Below are 17,617 nucleotides of genomic sequence, written 5' to 3'. Positions count from 1 at the left end.
ACCCTCCACAGTCAGATGGATTTTATTCTATATGCAAACATGGCGGAACTTGCAGGGCATTCTCACCCTGTGGTGAGTTTTCCCTGTAACTGGAAGGATTATTTTAAGCTTCCCAGAAGGCTCCAGCTCAATTATTTGGTAACGGAGAGAAGTATTCAGAGTGGAAGGCAAAGCTTGAGGGGAAAAAAGCAATGTTTGCATGCCAATCTGTTTTTACCTGCAGCACTAACTTCCTTCCAAAAAGGGCATCAGCTGCAGCTGGTATCCACATCCACAACCACACCTCCATACAGCAGGAAGGGCGTTTGTCCCCAGGCAATGATATTCCCCTTCTTATCCTCATGCTTGCAAAGCGTGAGCTGCTGGATTTCATTGTAGTCAAGCACGTGGCTCCAAAGATTGACCTGGCTTATCCAGCCGGAAAATCCGTTGCCGAAGACATTGAGCATGCTGTTCTTGTACTTCCCCAGGATGGCCGTCCCGCCTTTCTGGATCACGTAGCCCTTCTGAATGTTCTTGGCCGTGCCGACCGCTCCGTTGACCCACAGATTGACGTCGCCAGAGTGGGAGGCCCACGTGATACAGTGGTGCACCCACTCCTCCGATTTGCGGTGGAGGTCGAATTGCACGAAGCTCCCGCCGACCCACACGCACACGTCCAGGCCCACGGTGACCACCAGCTCGTTCTCGTTCTCCGGGGTGGAGTACAAGAAGACCGTCTGCTTCCCTTGGTGAAGGTTGTGGACCCAGAAGCACAGTGTGAAGCTGTGCAGGGTCATCTCCTGCAGGGGCCGGACCTCGGCGTGGCTGGCCACCTTTTCCCGGGGGAAGTAGAAAGCTTGGGCATGGCCCGTCCGCTGACCTGCAGCAACCAAGCAGAAGCTCTTATGAATGGGCCGGACTTGAATCGAAACGTGGACCTACCTGTCAGAACCGTTCATGCCCCGAGTTGCTCTTCGCCCTGACCCCTTGTCTCCTCCTAGCTCAGCCGTCTCCGACCTGCATCCCTCCGGGTGCTTTGGACAACCGTCTCCATCAGAGCCCACCAGTGTGGGCAAGACTCATGGGAACTGTAGGCCAAAACCTCTGGAGGTGTCCTAGTTCAGGGAGGCTGATCGAGGATGATGGGAGGGGTATGTCTTACCGTGTTTAGACCACCCCTTTCCAACCAGTTGGAATGGCAGCATGTCCTTGCTCCATTTTGCACAAAGAAATTGGAGATTCATGGCACCATCGTGACAAAAGCAAGACAACAGACTTGGCTTCTGCTGCCCTTTCTAAACATTCTCGCTGCATTCAGACAATACGATAACCCACAGTCGAGCTTGAAAGAAAAGGCCGAATGGAGGATGGCCCCCCACTGACAGTCGCCCCCTATTGGGGGAGGGAAACAAGGCCACTAGGAGATCCGTATTCTTACCGACTTTGCTCATTAGGCTCAAAAAGTCCTTCTTTATTTCCTGGAGCTGATTCTGTATTTCATCAAGTGTATGAGTGACGCTTGCTGCGTGACAGGTGTCTAGAGATATGCAAAGATCATTGTCATTCACAGGATTCCTACCCGCAATCTACATTCACGCAACAGGCAGTAGGAGTTTTAAGCGAAAATGGGTTGAGGTCGTCCATGCGTTGGCCCCGCCCCTTCGGCCCTGGCCCCGCCCACCACTGGAGTGCAGGCCCTGGGGGGCTTCTCCGCTCTTGCTCAGAAAGAAACTTTCCGTATAAGCGTTCTCAGGGCTCTGTCCAGAATGATAAACGAAGTGGGGATTCCGTGCCCGAGAGACTGTCGTCCAGAACTTGGTCGTGGGGAAGACAACAGAGGCAAGCCTCCTTGCAAGGGCAAGAGGGATCCGCAACGCTGGTTGCTGTCGCAGTGCTTGCCCGAAATCAGCGGGAAGCGGAGCTGGAGCAGCAGGACGGGCGCACGGAATGGAGCCCCCTTGGCCCAGCAACGCTGTCCTGGAGGTCACCATCCCCACAGAGGCCCCGCTGCGAAGCGGCCCCTGAAGGGTTAATTAGAACCGTTGCTCCAGAGCTCCCTCTGGTGGCCAGAACCAGAGCGACCACCACAGCGCTCGCTGGGTTAGCCCTAATTAGTGCTAATGAAGGGCAGCTGGGAGCCCCGGGGAAGCGCTATGCAAGACCGAGCTCCTCCCTCCCTTGGGCCTTCTCGGTGGCGTGAGTTTTTCTGGCCTCCGCATCCTGCGAGCTGCGGTGTGTTTTAGTATCCTGCCCGACCGTTGCTGGACCTGCTTGCCGCTGTGCCGCCCCTGCTGGGAACACCTGGGCTGCTCCTGAAGCCCATCCAGGTAGGCCTCGGTACCCGCTTCCTTCTCTGTTTGCTCTCTGGGTTCTCGACCCTCGGCTTCTCCGTGCCCGTCTCTTTGTTGGGGTCTGGAAAGGGCCACCATGCCGTGCTTGCTGACATGAGTTTGCTCCCGGCCCTTTCATGGTCTTCTGTTCTGTGCGGCGGCGGCAGCGTTGGTGACCTCGGGGTGGCCTTTTGATTACAGCTTTCCAGGGGAGGTGGGGACTCCTATGCTAAGGGCTTCTGTATTCATGCGGCTTTTCTCTTGGGCCTCTTTTGACCAAGGACCATATGCCTGGAGGAGGGGACTGTGGGGAGCTGGAAGCCCAGACCTGTTGAAGGACACCGTTTTTGGAAGACTGGCCTTGACAGGGAGGACAGATAAGCAAAGCATTCATGGAAGGAGTTTTCTGAGCAAAGCAGTGGGTGGAATGAGCTGGGACAGACCGGCCCTGCAGCCTTCCGGTTGTTTTGTTCTTCAGAGCCCATCAGCCCCAGCCATTTTGCCCAGTGGTCGGGGATGTTGGAAGATCTAAGCCAGGATGGACCAGGAATCCCTGCTAGAAAGCCATAAAGTCAACCAGGAATGTGCTAGACTTTCCACTTAGAATGAAGGGGAAGTTGCCAAAAATTAAAAGAACCCGGAAGTGAGAGGAGGTTTTGCAAGGAAAGGGGGTGACCTGCTTGTCCGGGGGGGGGGCATGTGGTCATGCAGCGTTGCCCTGGCCACACCCATGTGCCTTACCCTCAGTGGGCTTGTTGGTGAAAGAGGCCTCGACCACCCTGTCCCCGAGCGGCTGGGCTTGCCGATAGTCGTTCCGCAGGGTCTGGTTCTGCCAGTCCAGCAGGGAATTCTCCAGCAACATGATCTGCAAGGCAAGGACTCCGCTCAGTCCGTTGGTTTTTCTTTTCTAAGGTGTGCGCACACAGATGTGGGTTCCAGAGACGGCCGGTCTGGGCAGCAGCAACCCTGGCCCCAGCCAGGGTGCCCAGTGGCTCAGAGATGCAGTCCAAACCATCCGGGGGCACAGATTGAGGGTGGCCATGTGTCCTCCCTTGCAGAGGAGCGTCCCCACTTGCTCATGGGCCAGAGGACTGACTTTCGTGAGTTGCTTGCTTTCGTCGCCTGCGCCCTGACTCTTGCCTCTCTCTCCCAGGGGCCCCTGTGTCCCTGTTCTGCTCCATCCCATCCTCACAGCCAACCCTTGTGAGGTAGGAAAGGCTGAGCTTCAGCAAATTGAACGGGAAGACGACATGGTTGCTGCCAAAGGCCCGAGCCTGCTAAAGCGTTTGCCCCAAAGGTCATGTGGAACGATTCTTTCCCACTGAAGGGCTAAAAATCAAATGTTGTGTCTTGCCAACCTTTGCACGGCTGCACTTTCTCCATTTGTGGCGCATCTTCTGCGCTTGCATCTCACCCCTGGCCTCGTCTGGGCCACAAGGAGACGGGGACAGTAAACAGATTGCAACAGGGAGGTGGGGGGGGGAAGGAGCAGCAGGGAAGGACAGGGCATTTTCGGTGTGTTGTATATTCTGCTGCGGTCACGAAGATGGGAGGTTGCTAGCAAAAAAACCTGTGGTGTTTGCACAAAGGGAAGGGAGTCGTGTGGATGCAAACCAGCCATTTTCAAGCTGGCGTCTTTCAGGGGTGCTGCACGGCAATGCCCCATTCAGCAGGGAGTTGTGGTCCAAGCCCCCGGAGGTCACGTGCTTGGGAAAGTTTGGCTTGGCCCAAAACGCCAATGCAGAAACTTGGGATGGGAAAGGCAAGTTTGCGGGGTGGGGGGAAGACAGGGAAATGCTTTCTTACCTGCGTGTGGGAAAGCTTGATGGGCATGTCAAAGACAGTCCAGATCACGTTCTCCGTGCAGGGTGGGGTCGTCAAGGAGCCTTGATACCTGTAGAAGCGTGTGAGATCCTCTGGCAACATGGACAAGACGTCAAGGGTGTCGAGCATTGCTGATTGCCCTGTAAAAAAAAAAAAAAAAAGCCAAAGTTTAGTGCATACACAATATGCAGAGTTTCTTGCTGACAACCTTGTCAGGTAGGCCAGTATTTTCAATGCACTGAAGCTGGAGGAATGGTAACAGGAGAGGCCGGGAATTTCTTGGCTTTCAAAATTGGCTTGAAAATTTCTTGAAAAAGGCATTGCTTGGCTTTTTCAAACCACAATTTGGGGAAAGGGGGGGATTGTGTCTGGGGGTGTGTGACGGGGCAGTAGGGGAGTAATGAAGTTAGAAGGACTAAGGGTGTAATCTTATGGCTGCTTGACTGTGGGGGGAAAAACACCTCGAGGTTAGAACCAAGAGCCCTTCCTCTTCCAGCTAGCCCAAAATCTAAACCCCTGACGTGTGGTGTGTGTATTAAGCAGATCCTTGAGGTGTCCAAAGCAGGGTTTCATTTTAAAAACATACTGATGGATTGCAATTCCTGTGAAGGTGACTCTCTATTTGAACCCTGCAGTAACATCTTCAGCCACAAGGGGCGGAGTTCCATAAGGAGCTTTTCAGTCCGCATGTGTGAAGTCGAAGGGGGGAGAGACTGGGGGCTCTGGGGTAGCCCCTTCTCAGGGCAATGGAGCGCAGCGTGGGCAAAGAAGCATCCAGACAGGGCAGGCGGAAAACACACATTCATGTGGGAAGGCAGCACTGTGGCAAACCAGGGCTTTGCCACCCGTGCAAAGCAGGGTCTGTTTGCTAGAGAGGAATTCTCGGCATTCCTCTTTGTCCGACCAAAGAATTCCTTGTCCAGATTGAAGGGGGATCCCCCAGACATACCTGCATATCTGATTTTGGCCAGGTTCGCAATGAAATTACTGTAGTAGGTATTTTCTAAATTTCCACCCTGCAAGAAAGAAGATGGAACAGGCATGGGGAATGGGTCCTAGGACGAAGAGGTGGGCGTACTCGTGCATAACCCATGCAGTTTCACTACAACCAACCAGCTCGATGTATTTTTCCTTTTGTTTCGTGGGCCTAGTGTTGACTTCATGGCTATTTCTAAAATTTGGGTCATTTCTGAGTTCACAATACTGCGCCTTCCCAGGAGCTACATATCAGCATAAAAATTATGGTAATATATGGAGCCAGGCACAATATCATTGTGCGATTCTCCTCTTGCAATCGCACACACCCCAAAGGCCAATGGGAGGAGAAAAGCAACAGACTGGAACAGTACATCATACTGAGATACAACAGGCAGCCTCCTGGATGGGCATTCCTGGAAGCTCCTGCCTGTATTGAAAGCTGGAGCAGTTCTTTAATTGCACAATAGTTCATGAATTACTGCAACAGAAGGGAAGAAAGAGGGAATGTTATCCCCTGCTAGTTAACCGTTCCTTTTGTTCACATATTACCAATTAACAGCCCAGCATGGTCTGGGAGATGGGAGCTAATCCTTAGGAAATGGTCTCCTGATAGCTCAAGATTTCCCTGGAGCCTTTGAAAGGTGATGCCCTGCTGAGCTTGGAGAAGATAGCATTTAGCCTTAGCCGAAAGGGTGGAGATTACCTAATCCACAGCTTATATTTTTACAGATAAAGCAAATAGGTTTCACAAAGGACACCGCCCCCCAAAGGACACCCCTGGGTTGGGGAAGCAGGTCGGACTCCAGCACCGACCCTCCGGAGGTCAGAAGACCGTGGAGGCAGAACTGCCCTGTCCCCTGGCATAGATAATGGAAAGCCAACTTTCTAATCACTTCTGCGGCCTGCCATTAACACAGAGCATAAGGGATGGATAAGCAGAAGGGAGAAAGCACGGAAGGACGACTCGGGTTGAGCAAGTGTCCTCAAGAGGCAGCGGCCGCTCTCTCGCAGTGCCTTTGCAGCCTCGGTTACTCCAAACAGGCTCTCAAATCTTCCGACTGTCTCTGTTCAGTCATTCACTTAGTCATTGTGCCCGCTTCCTTACGGGAATTGTTGCCTTGGTGGCAGTCACAACAAGACGTAACGGAGGCACATTCCAGAATGCAGCAGGAAGCCATTGGAATTTCAAATTTAGACCTGAATGGGGCAATCGGATCATGGTAGAGCCCGGAGTTTAATATTATATTTCTAGCCTGGCTTTGCCCCTCTTGCAAAGATCCCAGAGAGACTTAGAAGAGCTTTTCCAACCTTGCCCGTTTATCCTCACAACAACCCTGTGAGGTGGCTAGGCCCACAAGCACTGACTGGCTCAGAGTCACCCAGTAAGGTTCCAAGCCGAGTAAGGACTAGAATTCAGATCTCCCGAGATCCACTCCGGCGCTTTAACCCCTACTGGACACTGGTTATCACAACAACCCTGTGAGGGAGGTTAGTCTGAGATTCAGTGACTGGCTCAGACACCCAGCAAGCTGCTTGGTTGCATGAGCCCTCAAACTGGATGTCACCAATCCATGGCTCTAACCACTACATCACACAGCCTTTCCTTTCCATGGGCTACTGAGTGGAGCTCACAGGCCATTAATTGGAGGGGAAGAACATGCCAACGTTAAAGTAAGCCATTTAGGAGAGGCTACAGGGCTGCTGGGGTGAGACAGGAATGCAAGCTTGCTATTTCATGCATATAGTACCCAGCTCTTTCTGGGAAAATTGAGTAACAGCTCCATTTGCGGTAAGGACCTATAGACTGGGATCTTGCAGAGAGACTTGATGTTACAAGTCTGCGAACGGGCAAAGCACTTTACAGAGGAGGAACCCAAAGCCCTGGGCAATTGACCATCTACATTTCCGAGCTGGCAGGACCATTGTAGGAGGGGCAGATGGGCAGAAAGGAGCTGAGCCCCGGGGGAAAGGTGCAGAGGGCAAGGGACGGAGCTGAAGGGGCATGGACTGCAGGTGGGGGTCATCGGGCAGCTGCTGAAGGCCCTCCCCGAAGCTGCTCGGTCTGGGGGGGCAACCTACCACGTAGAGCGCAGCCAGGACAGCCAACCCATCTGGTTTGTCCGAAGCTTCTTCAATACTGGAATAGGCACCCGAATTGTAATGGACGATGTGAAGCTAAGAGGAAGAGGAGAGGCATCGTTAAAGGAAAGTGAGGATCCACAGGTCCTGCTGGCTGAGGCCGCTCGGAGCTGCCTGGGCTGCAGTCCCCCCGTCAGTGCATCCAAAGCAGGCGTCTTGGGGTGGGGAACATTGACCTGGACAGGCAGAGAAATAAGCCGGCCCGGTACAGAAGTGGCTTGCAGGACGCCCCCTGACCCTGCTGGAGCAGCTTACGGCTTGGGCTTCCTCAGTGTCAACCTTCCCCAACCAGGTATGTGCTGGACTTCTTGGGCCACAACCCTCCTCATCCCCAGCATGGGCTAAGAACAATGGGCACTGAATTTTGGGGAGGGGTGGTCCGATGGCCTGAGCAACCAGGGGCAAGCTGCGCCAAGTGGAAGCTTCCTCCGTGGCTGAGAAAGTTCCTGTGTTTGCAGGTTTAGCAGGCTCATCCTCTGGAAGGGAGACGGGGGGGGGGGCTGCGTACCTCGGCCATGTACCGCATTCCGTCTATGGTGTGCTCAGAGCCGCTGCTCTCGAGGTCCATGCCTCCCCAGTGGAAATGCAGCTGGACGGCTGTGTAGACCTCCGGGAGCCCTGCGGTGATGGCCATGCTCGGAGGCAGCTTGATCATAACTGGGAGGAGGCAGGGTTAAAGCAGGAAAGGCTGTCAGGGATTATACATTCTTTTGCGAAGCTTGCACTGCTTCGGGAATCGCCCGACTTTTTATCTATATTCCCCTCATTCACAATGTGCAGCAATCACAGGAGACAGATCAAAGTCATGGCAATAGGGCTTCATTCCTAGAATCATGACCCTCTAACTTGAAATGAATGAAAGGGAAAGAGAAAAATCTACAAGTTTTCCCTGGAGTAATTAGAATGTCTGTGAAGATTCCGTGACCTCACAAGCACTCAGGTAATGGCAGGAGCTCTGCTTAGGATGCAGTTCCCTCTTATCAATTTATACTGCTGGTAATATTTTCTAAGTGTTGTACAGATGCTAAAATATAAGACAGCATTTCAGCTACTATATATTTTTTTAATTTTTGGATTTATATCCTGCCTTTTTCCTACAAAGGGCTCAAGGCAGTTTGCATCATTCTCCTCCTCCATCTTATCCCCACAACGACCCTGTGAGGTAGGTTGGGCTGAGAGTCTGACTGGCCCAAAGTCCCCCAGTTGGCTCCATGGCCGAGCGGGGACTCGAACCCGGATCGTCTGAGTCCCAGTCCCACGCTCTTAACCACGACGCCACACTGGCTCTCAGCATGTTAAAAGCATGTCTCTTTGATGAACCCAAGAGGTGGTTATTTTGTGCTGTGGGATTGGCAACACCGGTGTGGCTAAGTTAGCATCATAGCCTACAATTTGCAAGTCTGCCATAGCACATGATGTGGCTCTTATTCCAAGTGGGGTTGGAAGAGGCACGGATTTTGGATCCTTTCTGTATAAAATACCCTGCCAGGTGGGAAAAGCAGTTTCGGGTCCTCAGAATGAATCTGTGAGCCTAGAAGTCCTGTGTCTTTTCTGTCTTTGGAAGTAGGAGGAGATGGGTACTTTGGTACAAAATGGGTGGATTGTCTGAAACCAAATAATAATTAAAAAGCCTTCAAAAACATGTTTCTTCTGCAGGTCTCACCTCTCCAATAAAAAAGCAAAATGCCAAGCCAAAACAAAACACAAACACCCACAGCTCCAGCGTGCAGTAAGCTGCAATTATAGGGGGAAAAGTAATTATGGAAAGACCTGTTGCTTTACAATGGGGGGTGTTCTTTGTTGCTTCTTTCTTTTGAATGATTCATAGCAATGCATAAATATCAAGGCAAAACAAAACAAGCAGGAAAGCAGAGAGGCAGAAGCTCCTGAGTCTAAATTCCTGCCTTGAATTGGACTCCTTTGCTAACTGTGTGCATCTCTTATGATTCGTGTGAGTTTGACCCACCACCCCTTGCATCCGCCCTTGTCCCTTCCTCAACGGAATCTGATTTTGTGCAAATGCATTGCTAGGTACTCACACAAATTTGCCCTCAAAATGCACAAGCCCCCTTATTACACATTTTCACGCTTTAGCCTTGGAGGGAAATGCACATAATGGATCAAGAATTTATTTTATTTTTCATATTTTTCTACAACTCAGTTTGCACAAAATGGCAGACAATTTAAGAAAGGGTACACACGTCTGTATCATCCGTGCATTTCAAGAAAAGCTGGTGGAATCTGCAGGTTGGATTCCTAGAAATTCCAGCACGTTTGAGTCTGTTCTGGATTTCTCCAAAATCGATGGGGCAATCCAGATCCTTGAATTGTCTGTGGAATTCCCTATTTGTTATCAGACAGGGATCAAAGTTCCTGGGGTCCACATTATAGTGATGGGCATGTCAATGGGGAATAGGGTAGTCCCCCAAATTTGTCATGTGCCATTAAATAATCTCTGACTTAGGAACGTTCCTGTGAATTGAATGCCTTCCAAAAGCTGCCGCTGAATAGATGCCCAGCTCCATCTGGGACCAACAGCAGCATCTTATTTGATGGCCTCTGTGACCACAAAGACTAGTAAAGCAGAAGGTGTTCTTTAAATATCTTTCTGCTGCCGGGCTTTATACACAAAAGACAAGGCATTAAAAATCACCAAGAAAAGGCGTGAGAGGCTTAAAGGTGCTGCCCGAGACAGCAAAACCTCCCAGCCCACGGTGCGCCTGATTTAAAATCGATTGCGGTGATCTGGCTAGCGCATCAGCATTAATGAGATCTCAGGAAAAATCCAGAGACATGAGCGAGAGCAAAGAAGGCAGGGGAGGGGGACCCCCCCCCCCCAATGCCAACTAATTAAAACACTCCTTTGCAGAGAGCCCAGCTGATAAATAGCACCACTGCACAGAAACCTTAATGAGAGGCTGGCTGTTGTGGGGCAAAATAAAGAGGCATCAGACCATTATTTTTCAGGGAACGATTAAGGATTCCTTCTCCCCAGAGATGCTGTCTCTCTTGATATGCCAATGGTTTTTCTCCTGCGCTGTCTCCAGACAGAGAAATGGAGGGCAATTATTATAGGAAGGGTCACTCCCGTCTCTTGCGAGGATGGCTAAAGAGGCTTTCCTAGTTTGTATTTCTGAGCTTGGCTTGGATGATGGAAAGCCCCTTGCTAATTCCTTTCCAAGCCAATCCTTCACTAAAATCCTTCCGTAAAGAATGATGTGTTTTGGTTACTTGTTTCCCTCTTAAAAAGCCATTTCATCTTGCTGTTCCTTGATTTCTGAACATTCTTCATTATTAGGAAAACCACTTCTCTGCTCCGCTGAGCTACCCACCCCTCAATTCCGGCCCAAGTGGAAAATGTTTTGGATGTTAAGCAGGCTTTTTAAAAAAATGTGTTGTCTGTTCTAACACATTGCTAGGATCCCTTTGTGAGGCCGATCAATGGACAGCGTTGAGGAGACTCTATTTTCCAGGGAGGGGGCAGAGATCTCTCCAAGGGACAAAGGTAGAGAGGCGTGTGTTTGCTTGTTTGCTGTTTGGGCACTTCAACCCTGACCTTTTCCGGTTAAATGTTGATAGAAAAGCCCTCTCTCTGAAGCTTGACTCCACCTTCTGCAGCAGCCCCCAGGCGATGCTGTCCAGTGCCAGGTCTCTTCCCCCCCCCCAGGCTCTTTGACCAGCAAGGTGACCTGGTGCCCTGCCCTCTCCCCACCTGCCTCGGCTCCTCCTCCTCCCATCTTGCTCCCACTGGTGGGCATCCTCGCTGCATCTCCTCTCCACCACCTTTGCTAGGCCGTGGGCGAGGGCAAGGCAGAGCAAGCCCAGGGGTTCTCGTCGGTGGGCCCCTGATGAGCTGAGGGCCCTCGGCAAGGGCCCAAGCCCGCCTACGCTGGACGCCAGTCTTGCCGCCGGTGCCTCTGTGAGCACCAGCTGCACCCCTGCAGCCTGCACCCCTCGGGGCACCCCGCAATGGCGCTGCCACCGCCGACAGCAGTCCTGTCCCCCCTCACTTGCAGGCTGGCTTGGGGTGCTCTCCGCACTCACCCCGTGAGCTGGCTGAGCAGCCAACAGGCCCATATGTTCCCTGGGGTGGGGGGAATAGGAGCAGTGGCGGTTCTCCATTTCTCCACCCCCCAGGCTGGACAGCTCCATGGGTCCCCTACCCCTGTGGGGTGGCCGTCTCACCACCATCGTCCCCAGCCATTCTCGCTCGGCAGATGGAGAGCCGCGAAGCAGGTCGGAGTCTCCTGTCCCTTCCTCACCACCACCCCTGCCTGGGCCAAGGTGAGCGGCAGGTGAACAGGTAGGACGCAGCAGGCCGAGTTTGGGGGCTCTTGTCCTTGGGACCCTGCTGTGCTGCGGCATTCGGCAACTGCCCAGCCGTGCCCACCTTTGGTGCTTGGCGAACCTGCTAAGCATTCCCCTGAATACCCTACAAATCAGCCCATTCCTTTTCACAAGCTGCAGCACTAACGGGCATTCCTGCTCATCTTTGACGGTAGGAAAAGAGTTTCCTGGTTATCAAACCCACTTTATGCAAAAGTCCTACATGAGGGGATGCGCCCAGCTGCTCTTCTGCACATACGCTCTGTGTTGTTAGAAGGATTTTCCAGCAGCTTCATGATGGAAGAATTGGCTGGTTCGTCATGCTGGATTGGTGCTTTTGTCCTTATTTTTTAATGTCTCATGCAGAAATGCAAACAACCACTACATTCTCGATTGTGTCCGCGCTGTTGCCGCCTGCCCTGCCTCTGGTTTGAGGAAATCAGCACAAAATTTAGCAGAATAGAATTTTTTTTAAAGGAAAAGAAGAAAAAGAAACCGTCGACAAAGCAGGAAGTGGCAATAAACGAGATCATGAGGGGTGGCTCATTCAATTAAAAAAAAGGCCTGACATTGTAATTGGCATCCGGATGAAAATGTTACATAATGGGCCTTGATATGCTTTTGAAAGGTCGATTTTCTGCACTACGATCAAGGTGAAAAGCAGGGCTTTTTTTTTTGGAGTTTTGTGCACTGAAACGTTTCAAAAAGGGTTTAAAGCAAATCTTGGCTAGTGCTAACTTGGAGGCAAATGTAATGCAACACGGGTAAAACACTCGGGTCTGAATCAGGCCCTCCTGTACATTTGGGCATTTGGGTCCCAGTCCTTTTACTTTGCACCATTGGAATGCAACCCCCCCAAAATTTTGGGGGTTCCTTCCATGCTTGGATTCAGAGAATACACGGCACAGTTGAGCACAGGCTGAGCTGAAGCATGCGGTGGTTGTCGAACCGTGGGCTAGCAAAGCGCACGCAACCTCTGGGGCCTTTCTCCGAGTGCTGACTGCAAGGGGAATGTGGAGGGTGGCTTTCTCAGTGGTGGCCCCCTATCTCTGGAATAACTACTCCTCTGCGGGTTGCAATGGGGAAGAAAAGGAGTGAGGCCCAGGAGGTTGTTGCCAGCGGGCTCTGGCCAGTGTGTGGGTCCCTGAGAGTTGCTCAGCCATACCTGCCCTTTGCTCTGAGCCCCATAACAAACATATACTTAAACAGAAGGCCCATTTACCAGATGAGGCAAGTAGAGGCTGACCCCTGCTCTTGCATGCATTTACCTGAGTGCCCATTGTTGGTCATCGTGAAGCGTCCTCGCAGGGGGCCGCCGTAGCCCTGAAGCTGCAGTGGAAGCAGTGTAGAGGTGTACTGGACGTCCCTCTTCTGAATGTTAATGGGGGACTGGTGCCGTCCCCGGCAGTCTGCAAAGTGCGTTCCCCAGTGTATCTCATCCAGTTCCCCTTTAGGCAATGTCCAAGATAACACAGGAAAAGAAGAGGTAGAGATGACACTTGCACAGGAGCCATGACTTTGGACACGGGTGCCTGTTTTCCTGATCTTCATTTTTCCTCTTCCCTCCCCATTCATTTTTCCTCATGTGTCATGACTTTTTAGATTAAGTCCCAGAGTCTTTTTGGCTGAGCAGTGGGCTGGAAAGAGAACGGTTTGAGGAGGGGAGCAGCCTGGTAGAATGTATTTTTAACACATGCTCTCCATCTTGCCCTCCACTGCAGCATGAAGGAGCAATTGCTGCCAGATGGAAATGGATTGAAGAACCAGCACCCTGCTCCCCATTTTCTTTGAACATAGCTGAGTAGCACCTTAAGATCAGAAAGAGAGGCCCTTCTCATTCACCCACCTGTGACAGCAAATGCACAAGCGACCACATTCATTTATTTATATATTTATTTTTCAATTTATATCCTGCCTTTTTCCTACAAAGGGCTCAAGGCAGCTTACATCATTCTCCTCCTCCATCTTATCCCCACCACAACAACCCTGTGAGGTAGGTTGGGCCGAGAGTCTGTGACTGGCCCAAAGTCACCCAGTTGGCTCCATGGCTGAGCGGGGACTCGAACCCGGATCTCCTGAGTCCCAGTCCTGCGTACTTAACCACTACACCACACTGCCTCTCATGGGAGAGGGTCTTCTCTGCAGTGGCCCCGTACACCTGAAATAAGTTCACACTGGGAGTGCGCAGGGCCCCAAGCTGGAGGCTTTTAAGACGGCCTTGTTGTGATGTGCTGTGAGGTTTCCAGCCCTTGATAGCCCTGCTCGGCTCTTGTAAGCTCAAAGGCAACTTTTTAACGATCGCCTCTGTGGTGATGTTTCTTGCTCCTTTCATTGCTTTTCTACTGTTGTATTTTTATCCCTTTTACTATCGTATCAGTTTTGGGAGGATGTCAGTTTATGGGCACTCCCTTCTTGCCCGGCCAACTTCAGTTTGTGCCGATCACAGAGTCTCAGCCTCACCTACCTCGCAGGGTTGTTGTGAGGATAGGCTGGAGGAGGAGGGCGGCTACGGATGCTGCCTTGATCTCCTTGGGGAAAAAGTGAGATGGAAATGCAGTGCATCACGAAGGCAAAGCTGCAGTGAGTCAGCACAGAGGCCTTGTCCTATTTTGAATGTGCTTGTTAAATATTCATTTTTAAAAGTCAGAAAAGGGCACTAAGAGGCCCCTCTTTGAACAGACGTTGGGAGTTGCTCTGCTTTTTCAGGGGATGCTTGTGGAGACTCTGCCGCAGTACTTTGCAATAATGGGGGATTATCGATCTGTATCAAATGGCTTTTCAAAATGAGAAGAATCCATGACATCATGGTGGGTCAGGTTAGGTCAGTCAGTGGCTTCTGGGAAGGCTTGGCTGTGGGCTTTAAATGTGGCTTGCTGTTCTGCTCCTGACCGTCCAAACCAGTAAGACACTCTTGGGGCCTTCCAAATACTCTCCCCGCCCCCCCCCCCCCGTGTGTGTGTGTGTGCGATCTTTAGCCCTTACTTAGTATTAGTCCTGTTGTGCATTCGGGATGGTTTTGCCTTTGCTTCAGATGGAAAGTTTCCTCTCCCACTCTGTTTCCCACTAATGAAAAATGTCTTGCCTATTTGAACATTTCAGTGCAACACTATTTAGTGATTTTGCAGGCTCGCCTTAGGGGTTCTCAAGATTCAGAGCAATCCCATGGCTCCTAGATGGTCTGCGATTTCCTCCTGCACGTCTTGAACCTCTCTCTCTGCCCACCGGTGTGACTACCTTTCTCCACCTTCTTTGATGAGATGCAGTTGTTGTCCAAGTTGCTGTTCTCTGTGTGTGTGTGTGTGTGTGTGTGTGTGTGTGAGAGAGAGAGAGAGTGAGTGAGAGAGCTTTAGCCCTTATGGTCTGGTGGAGCTCTGAATTCAAGGCTGCCTCTCCAGGCAGCCCGCTTGGTGGGCGATCGATACAGAGAGAACGCGCCTTGTTCCTTCACCGTTGGCCGTGAGCACTATCGATCCGTTCGGTGGATCGCCTCTTTTCCAGGGGGAAGAGCGGGACAGCAATGGAGCGAAACAGCCATTTTGCAGCCGCCTCCAAAGGAGGAGAAACGTTTCAGGAAAGGCCGCAGAAAGCGGCCTTATTGCTTTATTCATTTATTAATTTGGATATTTCTAACCCGTCCAATACAAAGCGTCTCTGGATGGCTTACAGAGCAATAAATATCCAACAAATACAATAACAAGATAAAATAATAGCAAGATAAAACGCGACTGAGGATAAATAAAATCTGAATTATTTTTTTTTAACTTTAAAATATTGGGTGAATAAAAGGGTTTTCACATGGCGCCGAAAAACATGTAATGTCGGCGCCAGGCGAACGTCTCTGGGGAGCGCACTCCGCAGCCGGGGCGCCACATGAACCCTCCCCAACACTGTGGCGCTCTCCCTGCACGTAATTTAGTTCCAAAAAGACTGAATATGGGCTGTTTCTACTTAAAATGACTGCTGGAATTAAGTGTGGGATGTGTCTTAGAGGAGGAGTGGGGAACCTCTCCCGGCCAGGGGCCACGTCCTCCCCGTGGGCCGCGCTCCTGCGGTGCGTGGGTCTGGGGCGCTTGCTTGGTTCAGCGGCTTGTTTGGTCTGCTGGGTATAGCCAGAGACGCCTTCCAGCCAGCCAAACTCAGAAGGTCTGGTCGTGATGGGCAAGGGCATTTTAGAAAGGCGCTCCCTAGCCTGTGTTGGGGCAGTCCGTTCTGCCACACCAGCTTTTATTCATGGAAATACTGTGCGTGGTGCTGTTTTCTCCCTGCTGGATGAGAGGCAGCATATTTTATGACTGAAGAGGAGCTTGAGTCTGAATTTCCATACATATTTATGCAGTCTAGTCCTGAACCTCCAATCTGGTGCCTTTGAGATGGGCTGGACTACCACTCCCATCATCCCCACAGCCTGGCCAAGGCGCTCTGTGTGATGGGAGTTGTAATCAGACACTTCTGGAGAGCCCAAGAATTGGAGCAGGTTGCTTCGATTATTACACCACACTGTCAGTGTACGGACCACACAACCCGTATTCAACCATGGGTTGTTTTTGAAGTGTGGGCTGTTGTATGGTCTGAACCCAAACACACTAACAAACCATGGTTTCTTGACTACAACAACTGAGAACTGGTGGGTTATGAACTGTGGCTATTATCTCAGCTAGGGTCAGAGAACACGATCACCCGCATTTCAGGGACAATCCACAATCAACCCATACTCTTCCCTTCCTGTTTAAACCCGCAATGTCTGAACTCAGCCACTAGCTCTTAACCTCCTGGGGCAGTTGTCCATGCATGCTGGATTTTACCGGAAGCCTGCGCACATTGAAGCAGGTACCCTAGTCAGCCATTAGGAGTGTAAACAGAAACCCTGCCTTGCATGCATAAGCTCCCAGTTTCAATTCGTGGCTTTTCCATGTAAAGCCAGGAAGGAACCCTGCCTGAACCCCAGTCTGTGTTGACAGCTCTGGACTTGAAGGACCCAGGACTGAAAGTGTCCAGCAGTCCTGGAAGTCTGCTGGCTGCATGCAGCAGAATGTTAAAAGCAGTTGTCGCAATCCCCTGATCCCTCTCCACCTTACCTTGGTAGCTCCAGTGTAGGACACGAGAAGAACCCAGCTGCAAAAAGAGCAGGAGAAACATCCAGTCGCTAGTCCTCATGGCTCTCCGATATCTGAAATCAGATCCAAGCTGCAAATTGCCTCCTTTTCATCTCGGTGTGGCAGAAAAGGGTAAATAACAATTTACTCCCAATCTAACCTCCCCCGCTCGTCCCCACACGCTCTTTGCCTGCCGAAACCATATCAGCTTTCTGTGGTTCTGTTTGGCTTTTCAGTCTGGGACGGCTCTAATGATGTCTTATTGACCCACCTGGAATTGGCTGGCGAGCGCCTTAATGGAATGGCCCAATTGCAGTGCAGAAGAGACTCGGATAAGAGCGGTTAAGGCAGTGTTGGGTTTGATCTTTAGCATTGCTCACTTGCTCCTCTTTGTGGAGACAGCAGGACTGGTTCTCTGTGCAGTGGCACCCTGGAAGCATTTCTGTTGAATGCGCCCTCACTTGCAAGGCACAGAGGTGGAACAGCCTTGATGAAGCAAAGCTGGCTCAGGTCTGGATATTAGCTAGAAGGGAGACCTGCAGAAAATACTGTGCATGTGGATTTGGGCCCTGCGGTTATATCCATCTTGAGGGATGCTCACTGCAGCGCCTTTGGGCACCTCCAACAATGCTCACGAAGCTCTCCTCTCTGCAAAATGTTAGCCAACCCTCTTTTTTGCCCTTTCTAGTCCCGAGCTGCTCTTTCTTTCCATCCACTACCGCCTTAACTCACTTTTGTTGGCCAATACGGGACCAACTACATCCTCCATGGAAGTGGTTGCATGGATACGCATAGCAGTTCCTCACCTTTCCAAAGGCACCCCCGATTTCCAAAAATGCATTACGACAGTTGGGTAACTCTCATGTAATGAACATGCACTCTGTGCTAGCTTTCAATGCGCAGGGAGTTGGATTCATTAATGGGCTGGAGTTCCGGGGGACTCCC

The 17,617-nt window shown here is 51.3% G+C and overlaps 1 protein-coding gene across 2 annotated transcripts; it reads right to left on the bottom strand.

The window, feature by feature from the left end:
* Nucleotides 1-8: 8 nt before the first annotated feature.
* Nucleotides 9-17,036, bottom strand: CA6 (carbonic anhydrase 6). 2 transcript variants are annotated; one of them, XM_044445389.1, is made up of 10 exons: nucleotides 16,944-17,036; nucleotides 16,655-16,746; nucleotides 12,848-13,027; nucleotides 7,762-7,910; nucleotides 7,194-7,289; nucleotides 5,086-5,152; nucleotides 4,119-4,276; nucleotides 3,054-3,177; nucleotides 1,421-1,519; nucleotides 9-862 (listed from the first exon to the last, which is right to left on the bottom strand). In XM_044445389.1, the coding sequence occupies exons 2-10, from the start codon at nucleotides 16,731-16,733 to the stop codon at nucleotides 249-251; spliced, it is 1,566 nt and encodes a 521-aa protein (XP_044301324.1). In that variant the 5' UTR covers nucleotides 16,734-16,746; nucleotides 16,944-17,036; the 3' UTR covers nucleotides 9-248. The 2 variants fall into 2 exon arrangements, with proteins under 2 accessions (XP_044301324.1, XP_044301323.1); XM_044445388.1 differs by lacking the exon at nucleotides 16,944-17,036 and having other exon boundaries at nucleotides 16,655-16,901.
* Between the last annotated feature and the right edge of the window lie 581 nt (nucleotides 17,037-17,617).

The sequence above is a fragment of the Varanus komodoensis genome, unplaced genomic scaffold (genome assembly GCF_004798865.1).
Source record: "Varanus komodoensis strain SLA01 unplaced genomic scaffold, ASM479886v1 scaffold48, whole genome shotgun sequence".
Classification (NCBI taxonomy): domain Eukaryota; kingdom Metazoa; phylum Chordata; class Lepidosauria; order Squamata; family Varanidae; genus Varanus; species Varanus komodoensis.
Note: the sequence above shows the minus strand (reverse complement) of the source record. Positions and strands in the feature narration are given on the sequence as shown.

Bases quoted from the DNA above. Each gene is read 5' to 3' on its own strand.
- CA6 (XM_044445389.1), bottom strand. From the start codon at position 16,733: ATGAGGACTAGCGACTGGATGTTTCTCCTGCTCTTTTTGCAGCTGGGT. The intron at 5,153-7,193 runs GTAGGTTGCCCC...TCTTTCTTGCAG, and splicing joins TCCTGGCTGCGCTCTACGTG to GGTGGAAATTTAGAAAATAC. The intron at 3,178-4,118 runs GTAAGAAAGCAT...CTTGCCTTGCAG, and splicing joins TCAAGCTTTCCCACACGCAG to ATCATGTTGCTGGAGAATTC.